Source organism: Tiliqua scincoides, chromosome 2 (assembly GCF_035046505.1).
Source record: "Tiliqua scincoides isolate rTilSci1 chromosome 2, rTilSci1.hap2, whole genome shotgun sequence".
NCBI classification, from domain to species: Eukaryota; Metazoa; Chordata; class Lepidosauria; order Squamata; family Scincidae; genus Tiliqua; species Tiliqua scincoides.
In genome coordinates, this window is record NC_089822.1 from 14,054,083 (window position 1) to 14,077,065 (window position 22,983).

Here is a 22,983-nt window from a genome sequence, read left to right on the forward strand (position 1 = left end):
AAATGCCTTGTATATAGAGTTCACTACTATCCACAATTACGGACAACACTGAACCCCAGGGATTCTTATTAAAAATGAAGCCCACAGTAACATCTGTGAGCCAAACAGACATGAAAATCTAATGAATTACCCACGAACATGTACCAGGCACACCAAGGATTAAAATGTAACCAGTTTATTAAAAATTCAAAGGAAAAGAGAATTCAACAAAATGGGGAATAGAAAAGAGGTTAAAGTACAAGCAAGCTGATGGAAAATCCCTGAGCCTGACTGGAATGCACAAAGAAAAGTTTTCATCAAATGGGTGCATTAACCATTAATGCCTAGCAGATGGAGCTGGAATGTTACTCAAAACTACCAGCCCACAGACTCAATACACCTTGGTCTTATCTTGAGCATCTTGCCTTCCCTAACAGGCAAAGCTTGCAAGTGTGCTAGATGGGAAAAAGCAGACAAAGCAACATTAAATTCTCTGATTGCAAACTAGCCAGATAGTCCCTAGCTTAGACCATGTACATTATTCAAGAAAAATGCAGTTCCAGCACTTTTGGATGAGCTAGCTGCTAGTGGGCGCTTTTCTGAGCTCCCAGCAAATGGGTCATTCACAGCCCAATCTTATGCATGTCTACTCAGAAGTAAGTCCCATCAGTGTCACTGGGGCTTACTTCCAGGAAAGTGTGGATAGGATTGGGCTGTCAGGCAGTTGGCAAAGAACAATGAATACTTCCTGTGGGCAGGGAAATATAATGTTGCTTGGATGATTATCATCAAATTACCCGATTGGAGGAGTAGAAACCACATGGCTTCTCCATCCCACCCTTTGGAACTAAACAAACAGACTTGCAACCCAATGGGCAAAACAGCAATGGGCAACCCAACAGGAAGACATACTTTGAACCCAGCACATGTTTGGGAAATAATGGGAGTTTCCATACAGTTTATGGCAGTTTACAAAGGAAGCCCCGGCGGTTTTCTAGGCTGCTGAACCTACACAGGAGTTTCTGGGGAGTTAAAAATGACTAAATATAAGGGGGGGGGAACTAATCAGTACCTGCCATTTCATTTTTGTATGTACAACATATACAGTAAGCTTTAACCAGCATTAATGTGGAAGTCTCTGGTTAACAAACTTTTTGTTAATTAAGTCCTTCCCACCCACCTGTCTGCTAGCCCCCTTCCTCTCTTACCAGACTAGACTCAGCTGTGCTGCTTCACCCCCTTCCTTCCTTATGCAGGTCCTCTAGGAATGAAGATGCTCTGCTTCCTAAGCAAGGCCCTTCTGAGGAAAGAAGTGAGAAGTCCTCACTCCTAGAGAGCCCTCATGGGAAGCAAAGGAGGATGAAGGGGTACTGCAGAAGCAGGTAGTGATGAAAACGCTCTTTAATTCTCCATTCCCAAACACTATCAGAGTATGCCCTGCAAAGTGCACAAAGGTTACAAGGGGTGGAGGAAAACGAAACACCACAGAGCAATCAATCTCATTAAAACAGAGAAATGTGAGCAGTATGGAGAGCTGAAGAGTGAAATCAAAATTTTATCAACTTTTTCTACCTTTCCAGGCCAATTTTTCAGGCTCATGTTCAATTGCAGATATATTTTAGCAGGTGACGTCACTATCAAAGGTAAGGCTTTCTCCCCCAGGTACATTAATATTCTCAAATACAAAACCTTTCCTCTAGTGGCCACTATTTTGCTGAACTGCATTCCAAGGAAGATCAGTGTACTTGAATGTTTAAGTAAAAGCTGGACCTGTTTCAGCAGTTTTTAAGGTATCAGTGCTTTTAAGCTTTTACCCTAATTTGTTTTAAACAGTTTATGACAGGGCTTCTCAAACTGGAGTGTTGTGATGCCCCAGCCTGTGGGCCCTGGACTCAGCCCCCTTAAGGGGCAGGGGAAGGCAGCGACATGATCCCCTGGATTACATCACTAATGATAGGGTAGAGGGTAGAGCCCTGCATGACCCTCCATGATGTAATGACCCTCCACAGGGCTCCCTATGTTTTAGAGAGTAAAAGCAGAACAATCGCGCTCCACTTCCAGTTTGCAATTGCAGAATGGACTAGTAAGTGCATGCCAGTTCCTTTGCCCCCCCTTAGCGACATGATGCCCAGGATTCCCCCCACCCCTGCTGCCTTCCCCGCTCCCCCACAAGGACTTACTGCAGTCCTCAAACACCCTGCGAGTTTGAGAACCGCTGGTTTATGATATTCATGTTCATTTGTTATAAGTTATTTTGAAGGCCTTAAAACAGAAGTGGCCTATAAATTTAAATACAAATATGTTTTATACACTGCCACCCTACGGCAACTGCCAGGAAAGATAGGATATACTGTAGATACTCACCTATAGCATGTAAAATTTTTGCCAAGTAATCAAGCTCAAATTATCACTTTGCCTTATCTCCGGGTCAATCAGATGGCAAAGCCTTTCAATTCTTAAAAGTTTCCTTTCTCAAGTGGCAGACAGGACCCAAGTTTCTCAAGCTGCAGGCAGGCACAGCTCCTTAGAAGCAATTTGTTAACCTTTTATTCTGCTGTAGCCTGGTTCTGCTTTGCAAATGCTTGCAAAGCAGGTCTGTTTTTTGAAACACCAGGATGGGAATCCTTTCCATCTGAAGCAGGCTACAATTCAGTGCACCCTTACTTAAGAATAACACCCATGGAAAGCAGTGGGTCTACTTCTGAGTAAAAAGGGTTGCAAATATATGCAGCTGCATCTCTCTGCTGTCAATTGAATTGCACACTCCGAGTTATGTGTTATGGGTTGCATGTTGTATGTAGAGCTTCTGGCTTAACACAGCAGACACCTTAAAGGTGGATTTGATTCATGGATCTCCTGCAGTGGTTCCAACCTTTTTCACTTGCATATCCCTTGGCAGCCCATTTCCATAAATTGTACCCTTCATATTAGCAAAATGTTTGTAATTAATAATGCAAGCCCTTATCTCCTCTATACGAAAGCCCAGACTTCATGTATTTATCACAGTGTTTTCTCTTTTTATCTGTTTGAAGAACAGAAGATTCTGCCTTTGCACTGTTTTGCGCCAGAAGTGTGCTGAGAAATTCTGGGTGATTGACCACTTTCCATATTATGTTTCAGCTTTTTTTACTGTGCTGGTTTTCAATCACTGGTTCATACATGAATTGATGACCAAAAACTAGCTATTGGTGGGGCTTTCACAGCCAACTAGCTACCTCCCTTCCTGCCTTGCTGGTCCTTGCAAGGTATTCCTGTCTTGCAAGGCATTCTGGAGCATGACCTGCCTTTTTCTACCATTATTCCATTCTTTTTCAAGTACCCCTAAAGTACTGTTGAGTGTTCCTGGGAGTACATGAATACCAGGTTGGGAACCACTGTTTTACTGGTATGTTGTTTACAGTGCACTTACTCTGATAGTGCTTACAAAAAGGTGGTGATGACCAGAATTTAAAAAGAATAAAAATGTATCTTATGATCTTCTACTATGTTTTTAATAAGTTAGAGACTACAGTTCTTAGGTAACAATTAGTGGTGGGTTATGTTTCAGGATCTGGCCTCGAGCAAAACCAGACAAAACTATAGTCAGACACCCCCCCCCCAAGTTTAACCCCCAACTTATCCAAGGGTCATAGAAAATTCCATTATTGTTGGCTCAAAACCTGCCCTCGACTTATCTGTGGGATCAACTTATGGGCAAGTATCTGCAGTAGATATTTTACATTTCCTTAGATAGTTTCCTGTGTCTAAAATTAAGTTCATTTGAATGGCTTCTTCAAGCATAGTACAATGCTTTTTATTACATACCATCTACTTCATCAAACCATACATTGTTCATTCCAAAGTTGTTCATTCCTTCAGTTTTTGTATCTTTCCTTATAGAAGCAGGTTATAGGTTTCAGTAAGCTGCATTTGGTATTACATTATATATATATATAATTTGTGGCAACTTTTAAAAAAGTTTTATGCAAACTGTTGTCAAAGTCAATGTTTTGATTCTGTGCTTCCTTTTGTTCTTGCCAAGACCTCTGGAGGGAGGGGAGGCCAAAGCCAGGTACTCATTTATTGTACCCTAGGCCCGGACCACGCTAAAACTACCCCCTTCCTCCAACTGCATTTTAATTGTCATTCATATTGCAGCTGAATTATTACGGGCCATTTGGGAAGCTAATTTTTGACTGAAAAACAGAATTTTAAGGTGCATATTTGCATGGCAGAGGAACAGCATTTAAAAATATATTTTGGGAGCTTGTCATGCATACAGTAAACAAATAAAAAACCTGATTACTCATACGTGAACACCTGGAATGTTTCACGTCGTCACTGCCTATGCTCATGCCTTCAACTCTGCATCTTTCATAACTCTGTACATCATGCTCTGATGAGCGTCATTGGTATTTTCCCCTAAACTGACATTTTACTTTTACAGGGTGGGGGTGAGGCCATCTGGACTGCAAAAGGCTACAATCTGCATGTCACTGTACCCTCTCCACAGTATTGCTGGATCCATGGACCCTAGTAGAAACTAATATTTCTGGCCTGCAGAACATCACCCAGACGGATAAAGGTAGTGCAAAATTAACCCACTGGTGACAGACACTTCTAATTTTGAAGCTGCAATTTACTGCAGACAAACTTAACTCATATGATTTGGCAGGAAGTGGTCATCTCTAACACAAGGGAAGATGTGGCAAGGCACAAAGACTTTGAGCTTGGTCCAAGTTGTGTAATTACCTTTCTCCACATTTACAAGTGCCGCCGCCTAGGGAGGTACGTGGGGCGGCTGCAAGAAATAGGGCCTCTCAGTAGTGGCACCAACGCTATGGAACTCCCTTCCCCTTGACTTAAGAATGGCTCCCTCTCTTGAGACCTTTCGGCAAGGCCTGAAGACCCTTCTGTTTAAACAGGCCTTCTGAGTTCTTGGCCTTTTAACATTTTTTAACATCTTTTAATATTTTTTTTACAGGCCTGATTCTTTTATGACTTGCTGCTGCTCTATGCTCTTTTACCTATTTTTACTCTGACTGCTGTTTTTAGTATGTGTTAATATGTTTTTATTTGCTTTTAAATTGTTTTTAATATGTTGTAAGCCGCCTTGAGTCCCTTCGGGGAGAAAGGCGGGGTAGAAATAAAGTTATTATTATTATTATTATTATTATTATTATTATTATTATTATTATTATTAATTGCCCTTACAATTTGTTCTTCATCTAATGAGCTCAAGCCAGCTGGGCATAGGATTCCTCGATGGTCTCCCATTCATGCAGCTTACTGTGCCAAATCTGCTTAGTTTTCATACATTAACTACAATATGTTTTGTCTTGTGGCCATCCTCTACTGACTTCACTTGTGACAAATGTTATGGTCTCAGAAAGCAAAAATCCCCTTATCTCTCTTATCTATGGTTTTCCCAAGCTACAACATACCTGGAAAAATAGTGGTGACAGTGGAGGAGTAGGGACACATTGTGTTATAAATTATTAACCAGTAGCCCTCAGAACACTTGGGCTGAGGTTAGGACTCTTGCTGCCACTTTGAATTACTAAACTATGAAGAGATGGCAGCCAGGAGCCACTCTTTCACCTGTGGCTCAAAGGAGGAAAAGCTGTTGTCCCTACTATAATCTGTGCTAGTTTCTTCTTGGCAGTTATTTACATCAAACCCTGCTGCAGCTTTCTGAGCCACCAGCAGCCATAGCCTGACAGCTGATTATTATTGTTTATGTAATTGTATATGTCACTTTGAAAGGCGTCACACTGAATGGTGGAGCACAAATTTACTGTAATTTAACTATAATTATTCAAAATCATCATCAAGACATTGATTTACACTGGCAAAATATTCTGTAAATAATGAGATATAAGAAATGTAGCCTTTCTATAAGAAAAAAGAGACTCATTCTCTGTGTGTAAAAGGCCACATAGTAGTTGTCACAGTAATAGTTAGACTAACGCACAACATACATAAGACACCTATAAGGGCTGAATTCCAATCACTATTGTTTTATCGGGAAACTCAGAATACATGAAAGCTACAATATACAAGTCCAACAACAGGAATTTACAAAGACTGAATTCAGACATCACACAACTAATCTGTTCAATTGAGATTGCCTCACCTCTTTGAGCTCATGTTCTCCTTTCCCCATGCCAGATCTAATTTGCACCGAGATCCAAATTGGGATAGATATGGCTAGCACTAACCATAGTCTGCCTCCAAATCAGGGACTGAAAACCACCTCAAACTATGGCTAGTGGTATCCCATTTGCTTGACTTGGACAATGTAGCAAACTAAGTTTTTAAGCTACATACAAAGAACTTCTACGCACATTTTTGAAAACAGCACTCCTTTTATAACCAGTTTTAAACACCACAAACTTCCATGTGCCATTGGACTTTATTAGAATGTACATGTTCTGCACTTACTTCATGCACTGTATGTTGACGAACTCTTCCATCAGCTAAATACACACCTACTAATCTTGTTTAAAGGTGGCTACTACACTCACTGACAAGTTTTCACCATTGATGCTAACCACTGATGCTATGTCAAAGCAGCCAATCCCTTTTCCAGAGATGCATTTCCTCAAGGATATATTATTCCACAAATTAGTTTCAAACATGCTTCCTATGAGCTCAGCCTGTTTCCGGAAAAACTAACATACCTTATGTACAGTATTTGTAAATTTCTGGTGTAAATTTCTAGGTATTGGAACTTATTACCTTAATAAATATCGCCATCAACATTGAAAATGTTAGAAAATACAAATGAGGATGTATCCTAGACCACTGTGTCCCAAACGTTTTAGCACTGCGACCCAATTTTTAACACAAAAATCTTTCATGACCCACATATTGCTGCCATCACAAGGCCCAGAACCCATCCCCAGCTGTTGCTCTCATCATTGGGTGTTGAAATAAGGCACATCAGTGATGTCCTACAGAGCTGATGTTGAAAAATACAGCACATTCCTCTACAAAAATGGAGGCAACTTAAAACAAGGGATTTATGGCAATAGTAGTTCCTACTGAGATGAGTGTCTGTAGAGATATGATGCTCTTGTCAGCAAGAGCAGCAGCCGGCGGTGAGTCCCAGCCCCTCACGATCCATCAAAAATTGACTCCTGACCAATAGTTTGGGAACCACTGCCCTAGAAAAAGGAAACAATTTAAAGAGGAACATTTATTTATATATTATAGGACCTTTCAGTTTTTTTTAGTTAGGGAGTCTAATTACATTAGTGCAGCATATCCTGTCTGCCAAGTTCTACCCTATACCCAAAAATCTGAGGAGATATACTGAATGGAAGGGTGGAGTGGGGGGAAGAGCAGAGAGAGAACTGTAGCTGCTATGATATGAGAACTTTGCAAAAGGCTGTTATGGGTCCAATACTATTGACGCACCAGCAAACAATAACAATTAGTATTTACGCAGCACTTCTGGTAATTCAAAGCATTTCACATACATTACCTATTGAAACCTATAATACCAACATTGTTCTACCTTTACTGTAGATAGGAGACTGAAAAGAGTGGCTTTTCTGAGGCCCACAAGTGAGATAAACCAAGAAGTTCATGATTTGTGGGTCAGTCTTTACAACTGCTCTCAAATAAGTGATTAGAATGAGGCAAACTTAGAACTCTGTTCCAGAACACAGTGCAGTTTGTACCTGTGTTCAGACAGATTCAAGTCTTAAGATGGCACACTGGTTAGAAACACACTACATGTATCGCTGCCCTCAAAGACTTATAAGCAAAGGCACGATGCCAGTCCCAACCTCCTACCCTTCCCCTACCCCACCAGTTTCCTGACTAAGGCTGCAATCCTATCCAGGCTTACCTGGCAGCAAGTCCATTCACTATAATGGGACTTCCTTTTCAGAAGACATGCTTAGGCTTGGGGCCATGAAGCAGACAGGGGCACTCACCTGAGGCTGCAATCCTATCCACATTTATGAGAGCAAGCGCCACTGACTATAATTTCTGAATAGACATGCCAAAGTTGCCATCCTCTCCACACTTACCTGGGAAAAAGCCCCACTGACTATAAAGGGCCTTCCTTCCGAGTAGGCATGCCTAAGCTGCCATCCTATCAAGACTTGCTTGCGAGCAAGTCCCACTGACTGTAATGGGCCTTGTTTCTGAGTAGACATGCCCGGGCTGCCATCCTCCCCACTAGTACCTGAGAGCAAGCCCCCTGACTGCAGTGGGCCCTCCTTCTGAGCAGACGGGCCTGGGTTGCCGTCCTCCCCACAGGTACCTGGGAGGAAGCCCCCTGACTGCAACGGGCCCTCCTTCTGAGCAGACGGGCCTGGGTTGCCGTCCTCCCCGCAGGTACCTGGGAAGAAGCCCCCTGACTGCAACGGGCCCTCCTTCTGAACAGACGGGCCTGGGTTGCCGTCCTCCCCACAGGTACCTGGGAGGAAGCCCCCTGACTGCAACGGGCCCTCCTTCTGAGCAGACGGGCCTGGGTTGCCGTCCTCCCCACAGGTACCTGGGAGGAAGCCCCCTGACTGCAACGGGCCCTCCTTCTGAACAGAAGGGCCTGGGTTGCCGTCCTCCCCACAGGTACCTGGGAGGAAGCCCCCTGACTGCAACGGGCCCTCCTTCTGAGCAGACGGGCCTGGGTTGCCATCCTCCCCACAGGTACCTGGGAGGAAGCCCCCTGACTGCAACGGGCCCTCCTTCTGAACAGACGGGCCTGGGTTGCCGTCCTCCCCACAGGTACCTGGGAAGAAGCCCCCTGACTGCAGTGGGCCCTCCTTCTGAACAGACGGGCCTGGGTTGCCGTCCTCCCCACAGGTACCTGGGAGGAAGCCCCGTGACTGCAACGGGCCCTCATTCTGAGCAGACGGGCCTGGGTTGCCGTCCTCCCCGCAGGTACCTGGGAAGAAGCCCCCTGACTGCAACGGGCCCTCCTTCTGAACAGACGGGCCTGGGTTGCCGTCCTCCCCGCAGGTACCTGGGAAGAAGCCCCCTGACTGCAACGGGCCCTCCTTCTGAACAGACGGGCCTGGGTTGCCGTCCTCCCCGCAGGTACCTGGGAGGAAGCCCCCTGACTGCAACGGGCCCTCCTTCTGAGCAGACGGGCCTGGGTTGCCGTCCTCCCCACAGGTACCTGGGAGGAAGCCCCCTGACTGCAACGGGCCCTCCTTCTGAACAGACGGGCCTGGGTTGCCGTCCTCCCCACAGGTACCTGGGAGGAAGCCCCCTGACTGCAACGGGCCCTCCTTCTGAGCAGACGGGCCTGGGTTGCCGTCCTCCCCACAGGTACCTGGGAGGAAGCCCCCTGACTGCAACGGGCCCTCCTTCTGAACAGACGGGCCTGGGTTGCCGTCCTCCCCGCAGGTACCTGGGAGGAAGCCCCCTGACTGCAACGGGCCCTCCTTCTGAGCAGACGGGCCTGGGTTGCCGTCCTCCCCGCAGGTACCTGGGAGGAAGCCCCCTGACTGCAGTGGGCCCTCCTTCTGAGCAGACGGGCCTGGGTTGCCGTCCTCCCCTCAGGTACCTGGGAGGAAGCCCCCTGACTGCAGTGGGCCCTCCTTCTGAGCAGACGGGCCTGGGTTGCCGTCCTCCCCACAGGTACCTGGGAGGAAGCCCCCTGACTGCAACGGGCCCTCCTTCTGAGCAGACGGGCCTGGGTTGCCGTCCTCCCCACAGGTACCTGGGAGGAAGCCCCCTGACTGCAACGGGCCCTCCTTCTGAACAGACGGGCCTGGGTTGCCGTCCTCCCCACAGGTACCTGGGAGGAAGCCCCCTGACTGCAACGGGCCCTCCTTCTGAGCAGACGGGCCTGGGTTGCCGTCCTCCCCGCAGGTACCTGGGAGGAAGCCCCCTGACTGCAACGGGCCCTCCTTCTGAACAGACGGGCCTGGGTTGCCGTCCTCCCCGCAGGTACCTGGGAGGAAGCCCCCTGACTGCAACGGGCCCTCCTTCTGAGCAGACGGGCCTGGGTTGCCGTCCTTCCCGCAGGTACCTGGGAGGAAGCCCCCTGACTGCAGTGGGCCCTCCTTCTGAGCAGACGGGCCTGGGTTGCCGTCCTCCCCGCAGGTACCTGGGAGGAAGCCCCCTGACTGCAGTGGGCCCTCCTTCTGAGCAGACGGGCCTGGGTTGCCGTCCTCCCCGCAGGTACCTGGGAAGAAGCCCCCTGACTGCAGTGGGCCCTCCTTCTGAACAGACGGGCCTGGGTTGCCGTCCTCCCCGCAGGTACCTGGGAGGAAGCCCCCTGACTGCAACGGGCCCTCCTTCTGAGCAGACGGGCCTGGGTTGCCGTCCTCCCCACAGGTACCTGGGAGGAAGCCCTCTGACTGCAACGGGCCCTCCTTCTGAGCAGACGGGCCTGGGTTGCCGTCCTCCCCGCAGGTACCTGGGAGGAAGCCCCCTGACTGCAACGGGCCCTCCTTCTGAACAGACGGGCCTGGGTTGCCGTCCTCCCCGCAGGTACCTGGGAGGAAGCCCCCTGACTGCAACGGGCCCTCCTTCTGAGCAGACGGGCCTGGGTTGCCGTCCTCCCCGCAGGTACCTGGGAGGAAGCCCCCTGACTGCAGTGGGCCCTCCTTCTGAGCAGACGGGCCTGGGTTGCCGTCCTCCCCGCAGGTACCTGGGAGGAAGCCCCCTGACTGCAACGGGCCCTCCTTCTGAGCAGACGGGCCTGGGTTGCCGTCCTCCCCGCAGGTACCTGGGAGGAAGCCCCCTGACTGCAGTGGGCCCTCCTTCTGAGCAGACGGGCCTGGGTTGCCGTCCTCCCCGCAGGTACCTGGGAGGAAGCCCCCTGACTGCAGTGGGCCCTCCTTCTGAGCAGACGGGCCTGGGTTGCCGTCCTCCCCGCAGGTACCTGGGAGGAAGCCCCCTGACTGCAACGGGCCCTCCTTCTGAGCAGACGGGCCTGGGTTGCCGTCCTCCCCGCAGGTACCTGGGAGGAAGCCCCCTGACTGCAACGGGCCCTCCTTCTGAGCAGACGGGCCTGGGTTGCCGTCCTCCCCGCAGGTACCTGGGAGGAAGCCCCCTGACTGCAGTGGGCCCTCCTTCTGAACAGACGGGCCTGGGTTGCCGTCCTCCCCGCAGGTACCTGGGAGGAAGCCCCCTGACTGCAGCGGGCCCTCCTTCTGAACAGACGGGCCTGGGTTGCCGTCCTCCCCACAGGTACCTGGGAGGAAGCCCCCTGACTGCAGCGGGCCCTCCTTCTGAGCAGACGGGCCTGGGTTGCCGTCCTCCCCACAGGTACCTGGGAGGAAGCCCCCTGACTGCAACGGGCCCTCCTTCTGAACAGACGGGCCTGGGTTGCCGTCCTCCCCGCAGGTACCTGGGAGGAAGCCCCCTGACTGCAACGGGCCCTCCTTCTGAGCAGACGGGCCTGGGTTGCCGTCCTCCCCGCAGGTACATGGGAGGAAGCCCCCTGACTGCAACGGGCCCTCATTCTGAGCAGACGGGCCTGGGTTGCCGTCCTCCCCACAGGTACCTGGGAGGAAGCCCCCTGACTGCAACGGGCCCTCCTTCTGAGCAGACTGGCCTGGGTTGCCGTCCTCCCCGCAGGTACCTGGGAGGAAGCCCCCTGACTGCAACGGGCCCTCCTTCTGAGCAGACGGGCCTGGGTTGCCGTCCTCCCCGCAGGTACCTGGGAGGAAGCCCCCTGACTGCAGTGGGCCCTCCTTCTGAGCAGACGGGCCTGGGTTGCCGTCCTCCCCACAGGTACCTGGGAGGAAGCCCCCTGACTGCAGTGGGCCCTCCTTCTGAGCAGACGGGCCTGGGTTGCCGTCCTCCCCACAGGTACCTGGGAGGAAGCCCCCTGACTGCAGTGGGCCCTCCTTCTGAGCAGACGGGCCTGGGTTGCCGTCCTCCCCACAGGTACCTGGGAGGAAGCCCCCTGACTGCAGTGGGCCCTCCTTCTGAGCAGACGGGCCTGGGTTGCCGTCCTCCCCACAGGTACCTGGGAGGAAGCCCCCTGACTGCAGTGGGCCCTCCTTCTGAGCAGACGGGCCTGGGTTGCCGTCCTCCCCGCAGGTACCTGGGAGGAAGCCCCCTGACTGCAACGGGCCCTCCTTCTGAGCAGACGGGCCTGGGTTGCCGTCCTCCCCGCAGGTACCTGGGAGGAAGCCCCCTGACTGCAACGGGCCCTCCTTCTGAGCAGACGGGCCTGGGTTGCCGTCCTCCCCGCAGGTACCTGGGAGGAAGCCCCCTGACTGCAGTGGGCCCTCCTTCTGAACAGACGGGCCTGGGTTGCCGTCCTCCCCACAGGTACCTGGGAGGAAGCCCCCTGACTGCAGCGGGCCCTCCTTCTGAGCAGACGGGCCTGGGTTGCCGTCCTCCCCACAGGTACCTGGGAGGAAGCCCCCTGACTGCAACGGGCCCTCCTTCTGAACAGACGGGCCTGGGTTGCCGTCCTCCCCGCAGGTACCTGGGAGGAAGCCCCCTGACTGCAACGGGCCCTCCTTCTGAGCAGACGGGCCTGGGTTGCCGTCCTCCCCGCAGGTACATGGGAGGAAGCCCCCTGACTGCAACGGGCCCTCATTCTGAGCAGACGGGCCTGGGTTGCCGTCCTCCCCACAGGTACCTGGGAGGAAGCCCCCTGACTGCAACGGGCCCTCCTTCTGAGCAGACTGGCCTGGGTTGCCGTCCTCCCCGCAGGTACCTGGGAGGAAGCCCCCTGACTGCAACGGGCCCTCCTTCTGAGCAGACGGGCCTGGGTTGCCGTCCTCCCCGCAGGTACCTGGGAGGAAGCCCCCTGACTGCAGTGGGCCCTCCTTCTGAGCAGACGGGCCTGGGTTGCCGTCCTCCCCGCAGGTACCTGGGAGGAAGCCCCCTGACTGCAGTGGGCCCTCCTTCTGAGCAGACGGGCCTGGGTTGCCGTCCTCCCCACAGGTACCTGGGAGGAAGCCCCCTGACTGCAGTGGGCCCTCCTTCTGAGCAGACGGGCCTGGGTTGCCGTCCTCCCCACAGGTACCTGGGAGGAAGCCCCCTGACTGCAGTGGGCCCTCCTTCTGAGCAGACGGGCCTGGGTTGCCGTCCTCCCCACAGGTACCTGGGAGGAAGCCCCCTGACTGCAGTGGGCCCTCCTTCTGAGCAGACGGGCCTGGGTTGCCGTCCTCCCCACAGGTACCTGGGAGGAAGCCCCCTGACTGCAGTGGGCCCTCCTTCTGAGCAGACGGGCCTGGGTTGCCGTCCTCCCCGCAGGTACCTGGGAGGAAGCCCCCTGACTGCAACGGGCCCTCCTTCTGAGCAGACGGGCCTGGGTTGCCGTCCTCCCCGCAGGTACCTGGGAGGAAGCCCCCTGACTGCAACGGGCCCTCCTTCTGAGCAGACGGGCCTGGGTTGCCGTCCTCCCCGCAGGTACCTGGGAGGAAGCCCCCTGACTGCAGTGGGCCCTCCTTCTGAACAGACGGGCCTGGGTTGCCGTCCTCCCCGCAGGTACCTGGGAGGAAGCCCCCTGACTGCAGCGGGCCCTCCTTCTGAGCAGACGGGCCTGGGTTGCCGTCCTCCCCACAGGTACCTGGGAGGAAGCCCCCTGACTGCAACGGGCCCTCCTTCTGAACAGACGGGCCTGGGTTGCCGTCCTCCCCGCAGGTACCTGGGAGGAAGCCCCCTGACTGCAACGGGCCCTCCTTCTGAGCAGACGGGCCTGGGTTGCCGTCCTCCCCGCAGGTACATGGGAGGAAGCCCCCTGACTGCAACGGGCCCTCATTCTGAGCAGACGGGCCTGGGTTGCCGTCCTCCCCACAGGTACCTGGGAGGAAGCCCCCTGACTGCAACGGGCCCTCCTTCTGAGCAGACGGGCCTGGGTTGCCGTCCTCCCCGCAGGTACCTGGGAGGAAGCCCCCTGACTGCAACGGGCCCTCATTCTGAGCAGACGGGCCTGGGTTGCCGTCCTCCCCGCAGGTACCTGGGAGGAAGCCCCCTGACTGCAACGGGCCCTCCTTCTGAACAGACGGGCCTGGGTTGCCGTCCTCCCCGCAGGTACCTGGGAGGAAGCCCCCTGACTGCAACGGGCCCTCCTTCTGAGCAGACGGGCCTGGGTTGCCGTCCTCCCCGCAGGTACATGGGAGGAAGCCCCCTGACTGCAACGGGCCCTCATTCTGAGCAGACGGGCCTGGGTTGCCGTCCTCCCCACAGGTACCTGGGAGGAAGCCCCCTGACTGCAGTGGGCCCTCCTTCTGAACAGACGGGCCTGGGTTGCCGTCCTCCCCGCAGGTACCTGGGAGGAAGCCCCCTGACTGCAACGGGCCCTCCTTCTGAGCAGACGGGCCTGGGTTGCCGTCCTCCCCGCAGGTACCTGGGAGGAAGCCCCCTGACTGCAACGGGCCCTCCTTCTGAGCAGACGGGCCTGGGTTGCCGTCCTCCCCGCAGGTACATGGGAGGAAGCCCCCTGACTGCAACGGGCCCTCCTTCTGAGCAGACGGGCCTGGGTTGCCGTCCTCCCCGCAGGTACCTGGGAGGAAGCCCCCTGACTGCAGTGTACCCTCCTCCTGAGGGGACGGACTTCGGCCGGGCCGCCGGCCTGCCACCCCCCGAGCCCCCGCAACCTCCCAGCAGACCGCCCCGCCCAGGCGCCCCGCGCGCACCTCTCGGTCCTTGAGGCCCAGCAGCAGCACCTCCTCCATGAGCGTGAGGCGCGTCTCCTTGGAGTCGCCCTTGTCTTCGTCGCCCTGCTCGTCCCGCCGGCCCTCCTCGTCGGGGCCGCCGCCGCCGCCGCCGGCCGCCCGCTCCTTGTCCGTGCCGGCGGCGGCGCTGCGGGAGGCCTCGGTGCGGCGCTGCACCAGGCCGGAGCTGCGCTGGGTCAGCGAAGTCATGACGGCGACGGCGGCGCTGCTCGGCCGGCGGGGGGGATGCGGCGCTCGGCCACAAGATGGCCGCTCAGCCCGGTCGGCTGACGCCAGCGGCGCCTACGAGGAGGATGTGGCAGAGGGCGGGGGCGGCCGGGCAGGGCCCGCGCTCCTCCCCGCCTGCCCGCCGGGGGAGGAGGGGCCAGCGGTCGTCAGGCGCCGGCCAGGTGTACTCGCGGGATGCGCTCACAATGCTCGAGGGCGGGGCTGCGCGGGAGGAGTTCCCCGTGACGTCTGACGCCTGTGTGTCCCAAAGACGGGGGGGGGAGCAGGTGAGGCAGAGCCTCCCCTGGGGCCTTCAGCAGGCGGCACTGCTGTGTGAGGTGAGGCGAGGCCTCCCCGCTGGAGTCCTTCTAGAAGCACCACCACCCCCGTGAGGGGCTCAAGCACACCCAACCCACGCGCTTTGCTCATGGGTTGAGTGTGCTTCAGCCTCTCACAGGGTGGTGGCGGCACTTCTGGAAGGATTCCATCCAGGAGACTCTGCCTCACCTCACACAGCAGTGCCACCTGCTGAAGAACCCCTGAGGAAAGCTCTGCCTCCCCTCACCTGGCAGTGGTGCCTTTCAAAGGACTCCACTGGAGAGACTCTGCCTCATAAGAACATAAGAACAGCCCCACTGGATCAGGCCATAGGCCCATCTAACCCAGCTTCCTGTATCTCACAGCAGCCCACCAAATGCCCCAGGGAGCACACCAGATAACAAGAAGACCTGCAAGGCCTCCTGGGAAGGACATAAGAACAGCCCCACTGGATCAGGCCATAGGCCCATCTAACCCAGCTTCCTGTATCTCACAGCGGCCCACCAAATGCCCCAGGGAGCACACCATATAACGAGACCTTCATCCTGGTGCCCACCCTTGCATCTGACATAGCCTATTTCTAAAATCAGGAGGCTGTGCATACACATCATGGCTTGTACCCCGTAATGGATTTTTCCTCCAGAAACTCGTCCGATCTCCTTTTAAAGGCATCCAGGCCAGATGCCATCACCACATCCTGTGGCAAGGAGTTCCACAGACCAACCACACACTGAGTAAAGAAATATTTTGTCTGTCCTAACTCTCCCAACACTCAATTTTCGTGGATGTCCCCTGCTTCTGGTGTTATGTGAGAGTGTAAAGAGCATCTCTCTATCCACTTTATCCTTCCCATGCATAATTTTGTATGTCTCAATCATGTCCCCCCCCTTAGGCGTCTCTTTTCTAGGCTTAAGAGGCCCAAACACCTTAGCCTTTCCTCATAAGGAAGGTGCCCCAGCCCAGTAATCATCTTAGTTGCTCTCTTTTGCACCTTTTCCATTTCCACTATATCCTTTTTTAGATGTGGCGACCAGAACTGGACACAATACTCCAGGTGTGGCCTTACCATTGATTTGTACAACGGCAGTATAATATTAGCTGTTTTGTGATGTGGTGATGGCGTCTAGCCTGGACACCTTTAAAAGGGGATTGGACAAGTTTCTGGAGGAAAAATACATTACGGGGTACAAGCCATGATGCGTATGCGCAACCTCCTGATTTTAGAAATGGGTTATGTCAGAATGCCAGATGCAAGGGAGGGCACCAGGATGAGGTCTCTTGTTAACTGGTGTGCTCCCTGGGGCATTTGGTGGGCCACTGTGAGATACAGGAAGCTGGACTAGATGGGCCTATGGCCTGATCCAGTGGGGCTGTTCTTATGTACCTTTTCTAATGATCCCAAGCATGGAATTGGCCTTCTTTACTGCCGCCGCACATTGGGTCGACACTTTCATCGACCTGACCACCACCACCCCAAGATCTCTCTCCTGATCTGTCACAGACAGCTCAGAACCCATCAGCCTATATCTAAAGTTTTGATTTTTTGCCCCAATGTGCATGACTTTACACTTACTGACATTGAAGCGCATCTGCCATTTTGCTGCCCATTCTGCCAGTTTGGAGAGATCCTTCTGGAGCTCCTCACAATCACTTCTGGTCTTCACCACTCGGAAAAGTTTGGTGTTGTCTGCAAACTTAGCCACCTCACTGCTCAACCCTGTCTCCAGGTCATTTATGAAGAGGTTGAAGAGCACCAGTCCCAGGACAGATCCTTGGGGCATACCGCTTTTCACCTCTCTCCACTGTGCAAATTGCCCATTGACACCCACTCTCTGTTTCCTGGTCTTCAAGCAGTTCTCAATCCAGGAGAGGACCTGTCTTCCAATTCCGACTGTGGAGCTTTTTAGTAGCCTTTGGTAAGGGACCGTGTCGAACACCTTCTGAAAGTCCAGATATATTATGTCTACGGTTTCTCCCGCATCGACATGCCTGTTGACCTTTTCAAAGAATTCTATAAGGTTCATAAGGCAAGACTTACCCTTACAGAAGCCATGCTGATTCTCCCTCAGCAAGGCCTGTTTGTCTATGTGTTTTGAGATTCTATCTTTGATGAGGCATTCCACCATCTTACCCGGTATAGATGTTAGGCTGACCGGCCTATAGTTTCCTGGGTCCCCGCTCTTTCCCTTTTTAGCATGACTGTCACGGGTTGAACCCTGGCCTGACTGGTAATTTACTGGCTGCACAGTATCAGGCCTGAAGCCTTGGCCAAACCAGGAGTGCACAGCATCCTGGGAGCTTCATGCTGATGCAATATCTGGTGATATTGCATCAGGTGATTTCATGTGCGTGTGTGTGTGTGGCAGCAGCTGCACAGTCAGCAAGACTGTGCAGTAATTTCCAATGCTGTGATTGGCTGCAAGAAATATAAATGTCCAGCAGAGGCAAGCAAGTGTGTGGGAGAAGCAGAGCATTGTGAGCCGGAGGCTACGTTGGTTGGAAGAGTGGATCGTGTACCGTTGTACTACTTGGACATTGTAAATATCTGTACATACAGTAAAGGAGGAGTGTGGTGGATGACTTCTGCCTCTGAGTCTTCCTTGTCGCCGGGGGTGATTGTGGTTCGGCCGTGAGGCACAGAAACATCAGACAGCTGTGCATAGCAGCTTGTAACAGTGACATTTGCAAATAGGCGTGACATTTGCTATCCTCCAATCTTCTGGCACCATGGCCGTTTTGAGGGACAAGTTGCATATTTTAGTCAAGAGATCAGCAATTTCATTCTTCAATTCCTTAATAACTCTTGGGTGGATGCCATCAGGGCCAGGTGACTTACTGATCTTTAATTTATCAATGAGTTCTGAAACATCTTCTCTTTTAACCTCTATCTGACTTAATTCCTCAGTCAGGAGGGGCCGTTCGGGCAGCGGTATCTGCCTGAGGTCTTCTGCCATGAAGACAGATGCAAAGAACTCATTTAATTTCTCTGCCATCTCTAAGTCTCCTTTTATCTCCCCTTTCCCTCCCTCACCATCCAGAGGGCCAACTGCTTCTCTGGCAGGTTTCCTGCTTCTAATATATTTGAAGAAGCTTTTATTATTCCCCTTAATGTTGCTGGCCATGCGTTCCTCATAGTCTCGCTTGGCCTCCCCTATCACCTTCTTACATTTCTTTTGCCACAGTTTATGTTCTTTTTTATTCTCCTCATTAGGGCAAGACTTCCATTTATGGAAGGAAGCTTCCTTGCCCTTTACAGCCTCTCTAACTTGGCTAGTTAGCCATGTGGGCACCCTCCTGGATTTAGTGGAGCCCTTCTTTCTTTGTAGTATACACCTCTGCTAGGCCTCTATTACTGTTGTTTTAAGCAGCCTCCATGCACTCTGGAGAGATTGGACTCTTTTTACCTTCCCTTTCAACCTCCTTCTAACCAGCCTCTTCATGTGAGGGAAGTCTGCCCGTTGGGTTTTTGTGAGAGATTTGCCCGGTATTCATCCCCCAATGTGCATGTCGAAACGGATTGCAGCATGATCACTGTTCCCCAATGGCTCTGTAACATTGACATCTCTAACCAGGTCCTGTGTACCGCACAATATTAAATCCAGAGTCACCTGTCCTCTGGTGGGCTCCATGACTAGCTGCTCTAAGGCACAGTCATTTAGCATGTCAAGGAATCTGGTCTCCTTTTCGTGACTGGAACACAAATTGACCCAGTCAATATGAGGATAATTGAAGTCCCCCATGATCACAACCCTGTCCCTCCTTGTCACCTCCCTGATCTGTTTCCTCATTTCAAGGTCCCTATCCGATTTCTGGTCTGGAGGACGATAGCACGCCCCCAGTATTACATCGCTCCACAGGCCTGGTAATTTAACCCACAGAGATTCTACGGTGGAGTCGAACCCACCTTCAATCTCTACTTTGCTGGATTCTATCCCTTCCTTAACATAAACGGCCACCCCACCTCCAACACGCCCCTGCCTGTCCCTCCTGTAGAGTTTATAGCCCAAGATTGCAGTATCCCACTGATTTTCCGGATTCCACCAGGTTTCTGTTATGCCCACTATGTCAATGTTTTCCCTAGTCAGCAGACATTCCAGTTCTCCCATCTTTGCTCGGAGACTCTGGGTATTTGCATAAAAGTATTTGTACATGGAATGCCCCAGGATGGGCTGCTTATTTGCTCCTTTGTCCCCGCATCCTCTCGCTGTGCCAAACCGCCTATCACAGGGGTGCTCAATAGGTGGATCGCGATCTACCGGTAGATTGCGAGGCAAAATTAGTAGATCACGCCCCCTTCAGGTGCCTCTGGGAGGAAACGCCGGGAGTAAGGCCCATTGTACTCAATGGGGCTTACTCCCAGGTAAGTGTGGCTAGGATTGCAGCCTCACAGCCTAATCCTAGGCATGTCTACTCAGGAGTAAGTCCTGTTATACTCAGTGGGGCTCAAGGTACACCAACATACATTGTACACATAAATGTTATATGTTATGATGGCGCGAACATTGTAAAAAAAACTCTGGTAGATCTCCGGGCCTTGCTGGGTTTCAAAGTAGCTCTCGAGCCAAAAAAGTGTGAGCACCCCTGGTCTATCACATCCCATCACACTACCATTCCCAATTTCTTCTCCTACGCTGCTTTTGTCTTATTGTTCTCTAACCTCCCCATCCTTGTCCCATAGGGATGAGGAGTCCCGAACCGGATGCCCGTTGGCTCCTGTCGGCCTCACCTCACACCCACCTCCCCTCCCCTGGCAGTGGTGCCTTTCAAAGGACTCCACTGGAGAGACTCTGCCTTCCAGCCGACACAAATTCCGAATCCAGTGGAGCAGAACTGTTCCAGTCTCACTCTGGTTCCTCTCCCTTGCTGCATAACACCTCCTCTCACCCCCAAAGCCCTCATTGTCGCCCAGAGTTCTTACGTAGGTGGCACCTGGCTGGTGCTGTGCTCAGTGCTGACTAGGCACAGAGTGTCACAGGTGTGTCTTACAGCACATTTTCTACATCCAGCACCAGCACTGATGCCCAGCACTGGCACTGGCTCAGCTCAGGATTGGACAATAAGGCTGCAATCGCATACACACTTATAAGAGTAAAACCCACAGAATATAGCACAAGGGCAGTCAAACCCACTTAACATAAAAGCCACATATGATAAGCTTCCGGTGTTTGAAAGCCAGTATATTTAAGAAGCATTTGCTTTCTTAAATATATTTACCCACCATGAACATCAAACTTTCATTTTAATCCAGTGGACTCCCAGTTTAAATCCAGTAAATAATTATGAAGTTTGAGAATCTCTTATTTACTTTTTATATTCAGTGTTATAAAAAAGGAACTCGACCAACGTATTTCCGAGAGCCACAGGTTATATGTCAAAGAGCGACATGTGGCTTGCAAAACACAGTTTGGCCACCTCTGGTATAGTGGAATGTCTGAACAAAATGTATAGGATTTTACTGTTAGACTGTAATCCTGTTTTCCTGAGTCTGGTCCAACAAGAAGCTGATGGAACATACCAAGATCCAGGTCTACAGAGCTTGCGTCCTGAGTACACTTCTGTACTGCAGCAAGTCATGGACTCTTCACTCACAACAGGAGAGGAAACTGAACACTTTCCACATGTGCTGCCTCCGACACATCCTCGGTATCACCTGTTGGGACAAAGCTCCAAAAAACACAGTTCTGGAACGAGCTGGAATCCCTAGCATGTATGCACTGCTGAAACAGAAACGCCTGTGTTGGCTTGGTCATATCATGAGAATGGGCGATGGCCAGATCCCAAAGGATCTCGTGCAGGGAAAGCACCCTACAGGTAGACCACAGCTGCGATACAAGGATATCTGCAAGAGGGATCTGAAGGCCTTAGGACTGGACCTCAACAAATGGGAAAACTTGGCCTCAGAGCGTCCTGCTTGGAGGCAGGTTGTGCATCATGGCCTCTCCCAGTTTGAAGAGACACTTGCCCAACAAAGAGGCAAAGGCCCATAGCCAGGGAGACACACCAGGGACAGACTACATTTGCTCCCAGTGTAGAAGGGATTGTCACTCCCGAATTGGCCTTTTCAGCCACACTAGATGCTGTTCCGGAACCACCATTCAGAGCGTGATACCATAGTCTTCTGAGACTGAAGGATGCCAATGAAGCTCCACTGAAAACAATGGGATTTACTTCTGAATAGACATGCATAGGATTATGCAATAACTCTCTGAAGAAATGGGTTTTCAATAGCTGCTGGAATGAGAGGAAGCCTTCCTGATCTACATGGGTAGGGAGTTCAACATGTGAGGTGCCACCACCCTTCCTTTGTCATTGCCAGGCAAACTAATGGAAGCAATGGAAAGCAGAATTGGGCTTCTTCAGATAACGTTAATGATGTGATTATACTGCCTGGTATTAGTCAAGAATCACATGGCACCATTCTTCACCCACTGTGGTTTCTGAATGGTCTTCAAGGGCAATCTCAGATAGAGTGTGTTGCTCTAGTTCTGTTTCGATGTAACCAGTGTATGGCCAGGGCTGATTAAGGCAGGAAAGGATTCAGGTGGCGCATCAGCTGAAGTTAGACGAACCACTTGGCCATCCAGGAACACCTCCAACTACAAACCTGGTCCTTCTGTGTGCCCCATCCAGAACAGCCTATTAATCCATAACCTGGCTTGAGAGGTCTCCCTGTTTAATAGCATCTACACAGGCACCTGTGGGGAGGATGGCAGCCCAGGCCCGTCTGCTCAGAAGGAGGGCCCATTGCAGTCAGGGGGCTTCCTCCCAGGCACCTGTGGGGAGGACAGCAGCCCAGGCACATCTGCTCAGAAGGAGGGCCCATTGCAGTCAGGGGGCTTTCTCCCAGGCACCTGTGGGGAGGACGGCAGCCCAGGCTCATCTGCTCAGAAGGAGGGCCCATTGCAGTCAGGGGGCTTCCTCCCAGGCACCTGTGGGGAGGACGGCAGCCCAGGCCCGTCTGCTCAGGAGGAGGGCCCATTGCAGTCAGGGGGCTTCCTCCCAGGCACCTGTGGGGAGGACGGCAGCCCAGGCTAAATTATCTGGATTTAATTTTAGTTTGTTAACCCTCATTCAGTTCATAACTGACCCCAGGTAATGGTTCAGGACTTCCACAGTCTCCTTGGCTTCACGTGGGATGGAGATTCAGAGCTAGGACTAATCAGTATACACAGGATTGGTGGTATCAATGATAAGCTCTTGCAGCAGTTTCTTGTAGATGTCAAGTAGCATGGGGAGGGGGGCAGAATTAAACCTTGTAAGACATTGAAATCCCTAAGCAGCAGCACTGAACAAGAATCCCCCCTAATGACCTTTTGGAGCCTACCTTCTAGGAAAGACCAGAACTGTCATAACACAGTGCACCCAAGCTCCAACTTCAATAAATATGTGTGTTCAGTGGGGCTTACTGCCATGTGAGTGGGTATAGGATTGCAGCCTTAGGGCCCAATCCTATTTAATTTTCCAGGGCTGGTGCAGCCATGCCAATGGGGCATGTGCTGCATCCTTTAGTGGGGAGGCAGTCACAGAGGCCTCCTCAATGTTAGGGAACGTTTATTCCCTCACATCTGGGCTGCATTGTGACTGGAAAGCTGGATAGGATTGGGCCCTTAGTCTCTGCCAGGTTCTCTAGCTAATAACAACACCTTACCCACAGCTGCTGCAGTTGAACAATAGACTAACTTCTGTCACTTCTTGTCATACAGTTAGTAAGACTGCAGTCCTATACATACTTACCAGAGAGTAAGTCTCACTGACCTCAGTGGGGCCAGTGTCTGACTTGACATGCTTTGGGTTGTGCTGTGAATGACATAGGGGGCTCACAAAGCTTCAGTTCACACAGCAAAGCATGGTTTCATCATAATGTAGCCATCAGTCCCCTAGTAGGGCA

At 52.2% G+C, this 22,983-nt stretch overlaps 1 protein-coding gene across 1 annotated transcript in view; it reads right to left on the bottom strand.

The window, feature by feature from the left end:
- The window catches only part of GOLPH3 (golgi phosphoprotein 3), a 39,943-nt gene extending 24,973 nt beyond the window's left edge, over nt 1–14,970 (bottom strand). The window contains exon 1 of the mRNA XM_066617551.1: nt 14,532–14,970. Coding sequence (XP_066473648.1) covers nt 14,532–14,759 — 228 coding nt within the window. The 5' untranslated portion in view covers nt 14,760–14,970. The remainder of the gene's footprint in view (nt 1–14,531) is intronic.
- Nucleotides 14,971–22,983: the final 8,013 nt, after the last annotated feature.